Source organism: Penicillium arizonense (assembly GCF_001773325.1).
Source record: "Penicillium arizonense strain CBS 141311 chromosome Unknown PENARI_contig011, whole genome shotgun sequence".
Lineage (NCBI taxonomy): Eukaryota > Fungi > Ascomycota > Eurotiomycetes > Eurotiales > Aspergillaceae > Penicillium > Penicillium arizonense.
The window spans coordinates 373,871-386,884 of NW_019173288.1; the positions used below are offsets into that span (position 1 = coordinate 373,871).

The following is a 13,014-nucleotide window of genomic DNA, read 5'->3' on the forward strand; positions in this document are numbered from 1 at the left end:
CCGCTATATGTTGAAGTCCTCGAACAAACACCGACCAGACCCGGAACATTATACAAGAAAAAGCCCACCCAGAACGCCATTCCCCTACAATCAAACAGTCTAGTTCATTAATGCAACCCCCTCGTACGCCACTCATATTCCATCCATGCAAGCGAGTCAAGACAGTTAGTCACTCTTCACTTTCTTCTGCCACAAATTGTAATATGGCTCAAATTCTTGCGCGCAATCGCGGCCCTCTGTTTCCTCACAGCCCTGGAATTGAACTACAAGATCACCATCTTTGTAGATCCCATCCAATGAAGCAGCCAAGGAATCTTTGCCATACGAACTCAAAGTACGCTGAGGTACCAAGGCAGTCCTGGCAAGAACAGTCGGATGCCATTGCATGATATGATCCTAAAAGAGCGCGAAAGTCAGCCAACGTCCCCAAAGTATCTCAAAGATACCAACACACCAAGCCATGAATCTCCGCCTTAGCAAAATTGTAATTCCGATACAACGGATCAAACCAGATATCAAGGAAAAACCGCGCAAACTCTCCATTCCGAAGGATAAAGCTCCCGGGATTGAGATTCTCCTTGTCCTGCGTGACAATCAGATCCACATCTTTCTCCTTTAGATGTGTATATGTCTTGATGATGCTATCGGGCGGTACGATGGGTGTATCTTTCAACATCAAAGATTCCAACCGGCCCTTTTCGAGAAGGTGCGATTTGAGCGATTTGCTCGGGTTCATGATGAGAGAGTGGGGGCTTAGATGGAAGAAGTATGCCGCGCGCGGATGGGTGGCGATCGCGTGTCGGACTGCTGGGGCGACTGCCCAGCTTTTTGGGGCGTCGCCGATGGCTTCCTCGTAGTCGGAGATGCTGGCGAAGAAGTTTGTATACCCTGTTTGCGGGGAGCGGAGGTTAGCTTGGTTGTTTGTTCGGTGCTAGATATCTTCTAGGAAGTACTGGTTCTTTTGGGGGTTGTGCTTACCATGACGCTTTGCATAATCTTCCCGGTTTGCGACGATCTTCTTCACATAGCTCTCACTAAAGTGTTTGCGATCAAGTAGTGTGACAATCACGACACCTGAAGTGCCTGCTGATGCAGCAGCGGGTGTCGAGGTTGAGGAGAAGAAATGGTGTAATAGATAGAGGAGGGAGAAAATTGCGAAGCCGAATATGGCGACTGTCTTGAGCTGCTTTCTTCGGTAGGACGGCGTTCGCGATGATCGCGCGATTGGGAGGGGACTCCTCCGTGGAGGCAGGGCGAATTGCATTCTCCCCAGTACTGGACTGGAAGGTTAGGAATCCAGATATCAAGTTTAAATCATAATAATCTCAGTGACTTGAATTGGAGATGTCGAAGTGTGAAGAAGAAGGGCGGAGATCATCCGAGGTCGATCCCGAACTCGGAGCTCCCATCCGAATGCGTCACTTGCATTCCAACAGGCTTCCATCTGCACCCAGAGAATAATTGATTAAAGGGATATTCGTGATTGGCTTGGTAGTTCTGTTATCTTTCCACTGTAAAATAAATAGAGTTGTATCGATTTTTATATTGAGCTTCCAGAACTATAAACTGCATGTGTCCCTCTATATATATCCACCGCGTTCCTGGCTACACATGTCAATATAACCCACACTTTACATTTTGAACCCATTGAAAGCTTTATTCCCCCTTCCACACTGTAAGTCTGTTGAATAGGACATAAATAGATTTGATTTCTTATCTAAAAACACGCGTATGACTATATCCAAAGCATCGACTGAGGCTCGGCAAGGCAAACATTGCCCCACACGAGAATCAGAACTCTTCAACTAAAACGGAGGAGGGTTCAGATCCAATCCCTCAACCGACAACTTGAACGCGTCATTTCGCGAATAGCTCCCTGCGACGTCCAGATCAAGTCTGCCACGCTCACAATCCTCCAGGTCAATCTCGGAGATCACAAGCCCATCTCCAATCTTAGAACCATCGGCGTCATCGGTGCAGACCTCCCAAATGGGCTCGGCCACGACTTCACCGAGGGGTCCGACAATGCAAGAGCCACCGCGCGAAATATAGTGATCTGGGATATCTAGGACACAGTTAGTCGGGTTTTAGAAGGCATATGAAGAGTGATGTGTGTTCCTACCCTTGGAAGTGTTGCCCTGCTGGGTAATCCAGGATGGAAGCTCGTTATATCGCACGCACTGGTTGCAAGAGAGCACGAAGGTCCGACCTTCGCCACCAATCGTACGCATAAGAGGCAACCAGGTATCACGACCATCAGCCGTCGGCGCGAGATAGATATTCACATTCTGCGAGTAAAGACTCTGCCGAAGCATGGGCATGAAGCTTTCCCAGCAGATAGCAGCAGCAATGGTAAGCTTGACACCATTGAGCTCAGTAGTAATAGCCTTGAGGGTAGAAGGCGATCCCTGAGCCCAAACAAGACGCTCCGAGGCAGTCTTTCCCACCAGAAGCAAGTAAACGTCAGCCTTTACGTTCCAAATATCCTCACAAAATCAACAGCCAAAAAGACGGGAAACTGATCACTTACCGGCATAACCTTCCTCCTCTTCCCCAAGACTCCCCGCACGGGATCGACATACAAAGCGGAACAATACAAACTACCCCCAGCCCGTTCAATCAATCCAGTAGCAATAAACACCCCCGTCTCCCTGGCCACCTTCTCAAGAAACTCCCTAGTCCCATCGCCCCGATGGTCCCGTCCTTTCGCCACAGGTAGTTTCCGCTCAACCCAATCATCCCCGGCTCCAGCAGGCGTATCACCCAGGTCGACGGCTGCGCGGAAATATTCCAGGAATTGATCGCGACCATGCGGTTCGCGGGCGCCTACGGCTGTTCCAAAATCACAGGTGCGTGGGTAGCCGCCTAGGTAGGCTTCTGGGAAGAGGATGAGATGGACTCCCTTTGATGCTGCATGTTGGGTTATTTGCTTCAAGGCGCACAGGGTTGTCTCTAGTGTAGAGAGGGTGCGGGCTTGCGCCACTGCGACGGTGATCTTTTGGGGCATAGTTTGTTTCTTCTCGGATTGAGATTATTGAAGAGAGGAGATTGGAAGGCGAAAATAATTTATAATTTATAATGGTGATAAGTGAAGTACTCAAGCTCGGGGTTCTTGCCGGACGCTGTAACCTCCGACGGACGTTGGCACTCCGATAGACTCTTCGGCACTTGCACTTCTGTGCGGCTAAGATGTTTAAGTACAACCCATAGACTTGATTTATATATGAGAAGTACCCAAGAACACAGAAACAAGGCTTTAAGTCCTCTTTTGCTTATAGTTTTTCAAAGAATCGTAGTCACGTGGACCCATACTCCAAAAAAATGGCAGCCCATCGGACTTCAAGCTCCGATGCATACGAACCGATAAGTGCCGAATGGAGGGAGATCATCCACCCAAGAGACAGAAAGCATTGGCTTGTCGAAGGTGTCGGTCTCGAAAGCAAAAAGTGAGTTATTTGACTGCAGTCTGTCATTGCAAAACTAAGAACCTGTTTAGTGCACTGACAAGAGACCGTGTGATAATTGCACAACGGCGAATGAAGGTAAGTATCTTCTACACAGGACCAATTGGACATTGTCTGATAACGTACAGAATGTATATCAAGTGAGCCGGTGACACGAAGGACTCGTGTCAGTACTGAGTCTGTCTCACCAACTCAGTTGTCGGATTTACTACTAATCTGCTTATCTGCTTATAGATATGCTAGAGCACTCGAGGAGAGGATCGTAGACCTTGAGTCTCAGGCAGGACAGAGATCAGAAAATACTACTCCTGTTAGCGGGCAGGGGACAGCACAGGGCACTCCACGCTCGAGAAACGATGGACCTTTGAACAAGAGAACATTCGAGCGCGCAATTTCAGAGCCAGAATCAGACATTGATTCTCGTACTTCAAGACGGCAGATAAATCAAAATTTGTTGCAAGACGGGTCATCTTCAAATCCCCAAGCAGCCCAGGTTCCTCTTCTAGCATCTACTGCACCACGCCCGACACCACCACTACCGTATTCGAATGCAGGAGAGGCATTACCAGTCCCGCAAGGCCAATGCGGACACTCCAGCTTATTGATTGGTATACTAGCCACTCTCGCAAATTCTGATCCCTGTGTATTACCTATAAAACAGCCTGAAACACCAAACGCCAGCGTATCATCTCCGTTCACAGATCAGATATCCCAATCAGACCGCCCATTACGCCTTTCAAGGGAGGTATCTGATCGGCTGGTTCAAATCTATCTTGAAAGAGTGAATCCGCGATATCCTTTCCTTCATCTCGATACATTCCTCGGCTGGTATGGATCTTGGAAGGCTCATTCATATCTGGATAGCGCTAGACATGAGCAGGGGCTATGGAAGGACTATTTTGTCACCATGGTATGTTGGATATCTATTATTTCCACCTTCATTGTGTTAACATGCGGGCCTTTTTAGGTGCACGCTGTTGCCCTACTTTTGACGCCTCGGGTGTCTGAAAGTGACATCGCCACATCTCAGGTTAGTGCGAACTATACCATGTTGAAGGAACCAAGAGCAAGATCTAACTATTCAGTCACTGTATAACACTGCTATGAAATATCTCGCCTACGTTTTCGCGCAGCCGGATCCCATCCTACATGCACAAGCATACCTACTTCTAACATTGCATGCGCTTCACTCACCCTCATCACAAATGATCGTTACCATGGTATCCGCAACGATGAGGTACTGTGTCATGGCTCAGCTCCATCTAGCCGAGAGTGAGCCGAAAGTGCTAAATCCCGTATTTTCCTTGGAGGTCCAAACCCGCCGTCGAGTATTTTGGTCTGCGTACGCGTTGGATCGATTGATCAGTTGGATCTATCATATCCCAAACAATATCATCGACGAGCATATCAGCGTAGAGGTAAGCCCTCAATGATCTATATCCTCTATTGCTACTTTAGTAAACTGACAATGGTAGCTTTTCTCAAACGTTGGAGACTCAGACCTCCACCGCGATGGCTCAGACGACTGCCGCATTCGAATAGAAACACCATCCCAGAAAACCCATGTCTCACCCGCTTTACATCTATTCCGATGCAGACGTATCCAATCCCGGATTATCAGTACTATGATGAGGTCAGACTTTGAAGAGATCAACGCCTCAACAACATGGCGAGAGCACATGCTAGGGGAATTGGACGCCTGGAGATCTCAACTGCGTTTATTGAGCGATGTAGCATCTAAAAGCTACACGAGCGATCGATGGGTTGGCATGGCGTACAACTATACAATCCTCTTACTACACCAGCCCACCAAAGAAAACGTATGCAGCGGCTTTGGAGACCGGTCCGTCCCAGCATGTGTTCAGATCGCCATCACATTCAGGACATTTCAGAAAGATCGACAAACAGCCCAATTATGGCCTGGGGTATGTACTTAACATCACCTCCCTCTTCTCTTACATTGACTAACCAAATCCAAAACCCAGCTCCTAAGCCAAGTCGCCGTAGGCATAACACTCCTCTACTGCTTCTGGGCAACACCACCCCAGCGCCAAACGCCAGCCTACAAAACCCGCGAAGTCCCCGAAGCACTACGAGCCTGTTCAACCGCACTGGCCATCCTCGCCGAGCGATGGATCCAAGCCGAGCCCCTGCGTGACGTCTTTGATACACTGGCTAGGGAAGTCCCAGTTTACGGAATGGTTGTGGATGGCTCACCCCCGAGACGTATTTCGGCGGAATCTGCTTTCTATATTCAGTCTCAAATGCCCTTACTTGCTTCGATCATTATGCATCGTGGCGTTTTGCGTATGATTCGTGAGATTATCACGGAGGATTTCCCTAGGGATTTCCCCGAGCCGCATGATCAGACTTTATCCGCTGATTTGGGGGGCCATTTGTGTTCTGAGGAGTGTCCGTTCTTTCAGAGGACGGGCCACGCTGGGTCTGTGTCTACAAATGTTCAGGGATTTGATTCGCTTGGGGGTGGGATTGGGGGTGCCTTTGGGGTTGATGATGAAACTTTGATGTTTCCTCTTCTTTTTGGCTCTGCTGAGTTTTGATATATGCTTCCAAACAAGCAGATGAGTGCAGCAAGAGTAAATGTGGACTCAATGAGGTGTACAGCCGGTCAAACGCCTTGAAAAGTAAACACGATATAAAATTGGAGTATAAGTACATAGAAGACCCAATATGCAAATTCAAATAAAAAAACATTGCACCCAGGTGAAAACGTCCTCACCATCATTTTCTAAGAAATGAATAGGATGCGAAGATGACACAAAATTCGTGGTGCTCAAGAAACCATCCACCGCTCTTTAGGATAATGATACAAGCGCCTATCCAACCCCCCAGCATGCGAGGAATCAACTCAATCGTTCTAAACTCCTGCTTTACTCCTTCGTGCGCACATTGGTGAACTGACGACCGAAAGGACGAGGCTTGGTCAGGGAGTCGATATCCAAGTCCTTGATCTTCTGCTCCATTTCCGTCTTCTTGCTTGCCAAGTATTCCTCGAATGTGGGAGGCTTGGGAACCTGCAACTTCGCGCGCTGCGCATCGAAGCGTTCCTGGATAGCTGGCGTCTGCATGATCTGGTGTCGGAGGCTCCAACCGAACGGACCCAGCTCCTTGAGACGTTTTGGCCGATCAGAGAGCAGGTAGTTGTCTAGACCGCCTGCCTTCTGGATTGATCGCAATGAACGTCGAGTGACCTTGATGAACAGCTCTTCGCCAAGTGCCTCGCTGGGAATCTTCTTCCGGCGAACGTTGGGCTTCCAGCTTCGTCGTGTCTTGCCTTCGTTGCGGCCCTTGGAAATCTTGTTACCGAAGCGGATCATGGCACCGCCGTAGAGACCGCTGTTGGATTGCTTGTACCACCGATTGGGTCCGTAGGGGTAGACGGGGGCATCTTCAGGGAGTTTGGGGACTGATTGCGTTGCCGGTGTCGTTGAGAAAGCTCGCTTTGGAGCAGCGATGGAAAGGCTTCGGAAGGCCGCGGCCAGGGAGAAGGGGGCGGCCATGGCAGATTTTGTGTGTAGGCCTGCCATTGTGATTGGGGATTGAATTCTCGTCGAGCGTCGAGAATGCAATAAGCCGTCAAACAACAAGCGGAGACGAAGTGAAGCCAGGGAAGAATTTGGGGTGGTTCACCGCCTTTGGCGCGGCGCTCTCATTTGACGATCCCTTGCTCGCGAATTTCGGCCAGAAGCATGTCCCTCTGAGATTCATCGCGTTACCTCCCTTTTCTATCTGTCTTGTTTCTTTGAAGCTTTGCTTTTCATTTCTCTTCGTCTATTCAACCCATTGACTAAACCTCCGCTGATACCTGTGGCTCCACACGGCCGCACCTCTCCCAATTATGGTCCAGATCAGTGAAGTGAAGGGCAACTCGCGCGAGAACAGAACCGCGGCGCATACACACATTCGGGGTCTTGGATTGCGCTCTGATGGAACTTCGGAGACGTCCGCAGATGGATTCGTGGGACAAGCAGCTGCCCGTGAGGTAAGCGGAAGCAATACCGGATTTACCTGGTTTTGGTATACAGGAAAGATAGCTAACGCTGAATCGATACACAGGCATGCGGTATTGTGGTGGACTTGATCAAGGCGAGAAAGATGGCTGGACGTGCTGTCCTGCTTGCTGGTGGCCCCGGCACCGGAAAGACTGCTTTGGCTCTTGCTGTATCGCAGGAGCTGGGAACCAAGGTTCCTTTCTGTCCCATCGTCGGCAGCGAAGTCTACTCCGCAGAAGTCAAGAAGACCGAGGCATTGATGGAGAACTTCCGGAGAGCTATCGGTATGAATGCGATACAAAAACGAGCGAGTGTGGAATGGCGGGCTAACATACGATAGGCCTCCGTGTTCGCGAAACCAAGGAAGTGTACGAGGGTGAAGTGACAGAGCTTACCCCCGAAGAGACCGAGAACCCTCTGGGTGGATACGGACGCACAATCAGCCACCTGGTTATCGGCCTGAAGTCCGCCAAGGGAAGCAAGAAGCTTCGCCTGGACCCTAGCATCTACGAGGCAATCCAGAAGGAGCGTGTCACCGTCGGAGACGTCATTTACATTGAAGCCAACACCGGAGCATGCAAGCGCGTCGGCCGATCCGATGCCTATGCGACTGAGTTCGATCTCGAGGCAGAGGAGTATGTGCCTGTTCCCAAGGGCGAGGTCCACAAGAAGAAGGAGATTGTCCAGGATGTGACACTTCACGATCTTGATATGGCCAATGCCCGTCCACAGGGTGGCCAAGATGTGATGAGCATGATGGGCCAGCTGATGAAGCCCAAGAAGACGGAAATTACGGACAAGCTGCGTCAGGAGATCAACAAGGTTGTCAACCGGTACATTGACCAGGGTGTCGCCGAGCTGGTCCCTGGTGTTTTGTTCATTGACGAGGTGAGCTAAGATTGATCTTCCATTCGTCAGAAATTGTAGCTAACAGCACATCTTAGGTTCACATGCTCGACATTGAGTGCTTCACATATCTGAACCGTGCCCTCGAATCGACCATCTCCCCGATTGTCATTCTCGCCTCCAACCGTGGCCACACAGTCATCCGTGGCACTGACGATATCAGCGCTGCCCACGGCATCCCCCCCGATCTCCTTGCCCGCCTTCTTATCATCCCCACCAACCCCTACAGCCCCGATGAGATCAAGACCATCATCCGCCTGCGCGCCAAGACCGAGGGTCTCAACATCACTGAACCTGCCCTTAACAAGGTCTCCGAGCATGGCAGCAAGGTCAGCTTGCGCTACGCCTTGCAGCTGTTGACCCCTGCCAGCATTCTTGCGCGCGTCAACGGCCGCCCCGGTGGCATTGAGGAGGCCGACGTTGCTGAGTGCGAGGACCTCTTCCTGGATGCCAAGCGAAGTGCAATCATCGTTGGCCGGGATAGCGACAAGTTCCTGTCATGATTGGCTGTCAAATTTGAAGTTCTATGATCTTGTATACCATTGGGGTATGTTGGATGTTTATTGAAAAGGCGAAATGTTTTGTGTGGGCCTGGTTTTACGCTAATGCTATGTATCAAATTCCTTTTTAACTTATTCTCTACACGATGTAGTCGGATATAGCACATAGACAAGAGTAGAGATCATTCGATGCAACCCCAAAATCGGGATCACGTGTGACTCCGCATCACCACCCGTTCCTGTCCCAACTTATCCTATCTCGTTGCTATATTCCTCAAAGTCGAGCTTTTTTTTGCTTTCAGTTCTTTGCGAAAGCCATTCTTCACTCCGTTATTGCCGAGGGCGGCCTTGGCAAGTTTGACCGAACCGCCACTCAACGCTATTGAAACAGCGTCACCCGCCCCCCCAAGATAAAGGTGGAGCCTGCATCAACATCAGCCACGTTGACACCTTTACTCCCCAGACAAATATTCCATCATTATGGCAAACACCATGGACACAGACGCCGGCTCGGAGATGTTCGCCAGCTACGAGAACGAGCTGAAGCTGGTACAAGCAGACCTGAACCAGAAGCTGGACCAGATCGCCGAGGCAAGCGGCGAGCAACGGAAATCCGCCATCGCCAATGCAGAGCAAGTACTCGACGAAGCGATGGAACTGGTGAGTGCACAGCACCCGGAGGAAGGCACCAATGCGCCACAAGACAACAAGTACAAGAGGGCAAGAAAAGAAGACAGAAAGCTAACCCGACAATCCCCCATCTAGCTCGACCAACTGCGCATGGAGAAGCAGAACATCCCCTCCTCTGCCCGGTCAAAAGTCAACGTCCGCTTCCGCAACTACTCAACCGATATCGACGAGGTCAAGCGCAAGCTCAAGTCCCTATCGGATGATCGGCAGGCACTCTTCGGAGATCGGTACACCGACGAGCCGCAGGATGAGCACCTCGAACAAAGACAACAGTTGCTTTCCGGTACGGATAGGCTAGAGCGCAGCTCTGCTCGCTTGCAGCAGAGTCAGCGTATTGCGCTGGATACGGAGGATGTTGCGCGCGGCACGCTCGGCACCTTGTACGAGCAGCGCGAGCAGATCACCAATGCTCGGAACAACTTGCAGCAGAGTGAGGGTTATGTTGATACTAGTATCAAGACGTTGAGGGGCATGGCCCGTAGGTACTGACTCCCCTTTTGCCTCTCCCTGACCGATTGCCGATCTTATTGCATGTTGCTGACGCCTAATCTTATCATATCAGGATGGCTACGAATCGGATGATTACTATTGCTATCATCACCGTTTTGGTTCTTTTGATTTTCGCCGTTATTTACAGTAAATTCCATTAGCGTTGGGTTTCTTGCTGGCGTTTTGTAAACCGGTGTTATGTTTATGTCCCTTTTCTTCTATACAAGACGCTTTGTCTCTATCGCATCTTTGCCATTTGTATGATAGCATCCGGCGAGACTTGATACAGCCCCAAAGCCTAGTCTCTAGCTAGATACACGATCTCTAATCCATCAGACAGCACTTCCAAGTCCATATGATTCAACAAACACAATAACTTCAAAATGGGGGTATCTCATAAACGCAAAATCAAACCACAAGAACAATCCAACCATCCAACCCAATCCACCTCTCCTTATACACATCCACATCTACCCTATAATCCTCATCATCCCAAAAGCAGCATTAACAACAACTCCCACAAAAACAGCAACTCCCTTCCTCCAACTCCAAACCCCCTCCTCCCTCCTCAACCACATAGCACACCCAACAGGCCAAAAGAATCCCATAACAGCCCCCCACAACATATCATCTATCGCCTCGCGCGACCCAGCCCCAATGCCCCCATCATCGTCTCCACCGCCAATCCCCTCTCCACCACCAGCCACAGCCGCCGCCGTCGACCCCTCATCCATCCACCGATCTTCAAGATCGCGCAGCTGATCACCCGTAGGCATTGTATCACGCGTATGTGATACGGATTGCACGGCTAGGAATTGGGAACGTAGGGCCGTGACTTCGGCCGCGGTGAATCCGGCTGAGAGAAGACGGTCGAAGCCGCGGGGTGCGGGTGTTGTTGTATGGGAGGGTGTGTGTTGCTGGGCTTGGGCTTGGGATTGTGGCTGTGATTGGGATTGTCCAGAGCGGGGGAATAGAGTCGACGCAGCATCCTTGGATGCCTTCTCTTTTCGTTTCTGGAGAAGGAGTGTTGAAGCAACCGCTGCTTCGCTGGCTAGATCGGCCTCTGAGAGTGCGATGTCGCCTATTGAGCAGTGGATGTAGAGCCGAGGGCGTGTATCACGCACTGCCTGCTTGCCCTTGTCCTTGTCAAGGCCATTATCGGTTGCTGCTTCACTTTGGTCTTCTGATTCTAATGCGGGGCTCGGACTGCGGCTCGGGGATGACGGAAGCTTGAGCGAGACTGTTAAGGCGGCTGTATCTTCCAGACCGCGGCCGGCATAGATGAGGCGGAGTCGGTGTGATGAGAGATCCGGGGGCAACTCCGCTCGGATTAATTGCTTTAGGCCTGCGCCTGTTGTGGATTCTGGGGTTGGCACGTCGAGTTGGAGATCTGGGATTGAGGCGGAGAAGCGGACTGTTATGAGGAGGTCTGTGGGTTTGTCGTTTATTGTGTAGGGGTTGAGGAAAGGCGATGCCATAGTGTTTGAATGAGGTTCATATGAATTGTAGAAGGTGGTTGTATTGGGCTGTACAGGCGATGCTGGAGATGTGGTGATTACCGCATTCCGCGCCTCGGACACCCAGCATATCACGTCATGTGACACCTTCTAGACCATTACGATAAACTGTTGTTTCAGATATATAAATGGATGGACTTTAAGAAGTGAAATGATCTACCAGAGATGACGTATTTATGTAGAGTTTGTGATTTTCTTAGTTGTATGTGACATGTCATCATTGTCCTTGGACTAATCTATGCGTTGTACAGAAAGATATTTCAGGATCTCAGATGGCTGATGTAGCAGGATTTCGAAAAGTACGTCCAGCAACAAGGAAACAATAGCAATGGGGCCTGTCTCTATGACAAAGCCCACTTGTAAGCCGAAAGCAAGCCAGAGCCACTGAAAATGTGAAAGAAAGAATGCCGAAAGGTATGAAAACGTGAAATGTATCGACTGGTATCAAGCGTATGTACTGAAACAAAAGAGTGATTGTGGTATCCCAACCCCCTTTGAAAACGCCATCCGATGCACTGGTAAGAAGACGCCGAGAGAACCCGTAAAAGAAACATGTCGGTATGAAGGCTTAAACCATGAAGGATTCACCGCATCCGCATTCTTCCTCTATAGTTATGGGTTAGTAAACTGCAAGTGATGGGATGGCATATGCACGGGCCACTTACTGATGTTGGGGTTGCGGAAAACGAAGCGTCGGCTCAGCTTATCTTCATGCCAGTCCATTTCACTGCCAATGATGCTGAAGAGGGCCTTGCTGTCAATCAGGACCTTGACGCCGTCCTGCTCAACAACTTCATCAAACTTGCCCGGCTTTTCCACGTACTCGAGGTGGTAAGCAAGACCAGAGCAGCCGCGGTTCTTGACGCCCACACGAATAAACTTGGGTTCTGGCTGTGCCATCAATTTCCGGAGTTGCTCAGTGGCCACCGCAGACAATTTCATGGCTGCCTTTCTTGGCCGAAGTGGCCGACGGGGTTTCGGGGAAGTCTTTGGTGCGGCCGGGGAAGCGGAGACAGGTTTCGATTTTTGCGCTTCACCTTCCCGTAGGCTCACATTGGGTGACACACCATTTTGGAAGGTAGCCTGAGATGATTTTGAGTCGGAAGGAGGGAATTCAGCGGAGATGGAGGTGTCGGCGCCACCGCTGCTTCGGGGAGGCGGGAAAGAAGAGGGGAGGGTGTGAGGGCGGTAGGCCGTTGCGGTCTGCATGTCCCGCTTGGAGGAGAGGTGTGCGTTGCCGTATGATGAGAAAGTACGCAGGCGTCCAGCCGAGGGCTTTGCCCATCGGAAGAGTGTGGCGGATGATGTCACTGAACGCTGCATGGTGTAGAAGCTCATGGTCGAGGAGCAATCGATGTGAAGTGAGAGTGAACCTCAACGAGAAAAGCTATAAACTCATAAGACCTTAGGTATAAGAGAAGTGGTGAAGGTGGAA

At 50.4% G+C, this 13,014-nt stretch overlaps 7 protein-coding genes across 7 annotated transcripts; 3 read left to right on the forward strand and 4 right to left on the reverse strand.

Annotated features, from left to right (window-relative positions):
• Positions 1-165: 165 nt before the first annotated feature.
• On the reverse strand, positions 166-3,007 carry PENARI_c011G00254 (putative alpha-1,6-mannosyltransferase subunit; the record flags this gene model as incomplete). Its single annotated transcript, XM_022632472.1, has 6 exons — positions 166-396; positions 455-888; positions 979-1,275; positions 1,910-2,065; positions 2,123-2,468; positions 2,531-3,007. The coding sequence occupies 6 exons, from the start codon at positions 3,005-3,007 to the stop codon at positions 166-168; spliced, it is 1,941 nt and encodes a 646-aa protein (XP_022487571.1).
• Positions 3,008-3,321: 314 nt separating this feature from the next.
• Positions 3,322-6,025, forward strand: PENARI_c011G06632 (fungal specific transcription factor domain-containing protein; the record flags this gene model as incomplete). Its single annotated transcript, XM_022632637.1, has 7 exons — positions 3,322-3,446; positions 3,497-3,542; positions 4,345-4,374; positions 4,432-4,494; positions 4,550-4,882; positions 4,940-5,389; positions 5,450-6,025. The coding sequence occupies 7 exons, from the start codon at positions 3,322-3,324 to the stop codon at positions 6,023-6,025; spliced, it is 1,623 nt and encodes a 540-aa protein (XP_022487385.1).
• Positions 6,026-6,355: 330 nt separating this feature from the next.
• Positions 6,356-7,012, reverse strand: PENARI_c011G07406 (mitochondrial 54S ribosomal protein bL28m; the record flags this gene model as incomplete). Its single annotated transcript, XM_022632652.1, has 1 exon — positions 6,356-7,012. The coding sequence occupies one exon, from the start codon at positions 7,010-7,012 to the stop codon at positions 6,356-6,358; it is 657 nt and encodes a 218-aa protein (XP_022487437.1).
• A 311-nt stretch (positions 7,013-7,323) lies between these two features.
• Positions 7,324-8,886, forward strand: rvb1 (RuvB family ATP-dependent DNA helicase pontin; the record flags this gene model as incomplete). The annotated part of the gene is made up of 4 exons (XM_022632534.1): positions 7,324-7,467; positions 7,542-7,761; positions 7,818-8,365; positions 8,422-8,886. The coding sequence occupies 4 exons, from the start codon at positions 7,324-7,326 to the stop codon at positions 8,884-8,886; spliced, it is 1,377 nt and encodes a 458-aa protein (XP_022487371.1).
• Positions 8,887-9,363: 477 nt separating this feature from the next.
• PENARI_c011G11266 (v-SNARE protein VTI1) lies at positions 9,364-10,155 on the forward strand (the record flags this gene model as incomplete). The annotated part of the gene is made up of 3 exons (XM_022632745.1): positions 9,364-9,543; positions 9,649-10,051; positions 10,136-10,155. The coding sequence occupies 3 exons, from the start codon at positions 9,364-9,366 to the stop codon at positions 10,153-10,155; spliced, it is 603 nt and encodes a 200-aa protein (XP_022487390.1).
• A 538-nt stretch (positions 10,156-10,693) lies between these two features.
• Positions 10,694-11,540, reverse strand: PENARI_c011G12327 (uncharacterized protein; the record flags this gene model as incomplete). Its single annotated transcript, XM_022632769.1, has 2 exons — positions 10,694-10,700; positions 10,801-11,540. 2 exons carry the CDS (start codon positions 11,538-11,540, stop codon positions 10,694-10,696), a joined length of 747 nt encoding a protein of 248 aa, XP_022487378.1.
• A 607-nt stretch (positions 11,541-12,147) lies between these two features.
• Positions 12,148-12,917, reverse strand: isa1 (Fe-binding Fe/S cluster assembly protein ISA1; the record flags this gene model as incomplete). Its single annotated transcript, XM_022632639.1, has 2 exons — positions 12,148-12,185; positions 12,245-12,917. 2 exons carry the CDS (start codon positions 12,915-12,917, stop codon positions 12,148-12,150), a joined length of 711 nt encoding a protein of 236 aa, XP_022487480.1.
• Positions 12,918-13,014: the final 97 nt, after the last annotated feature.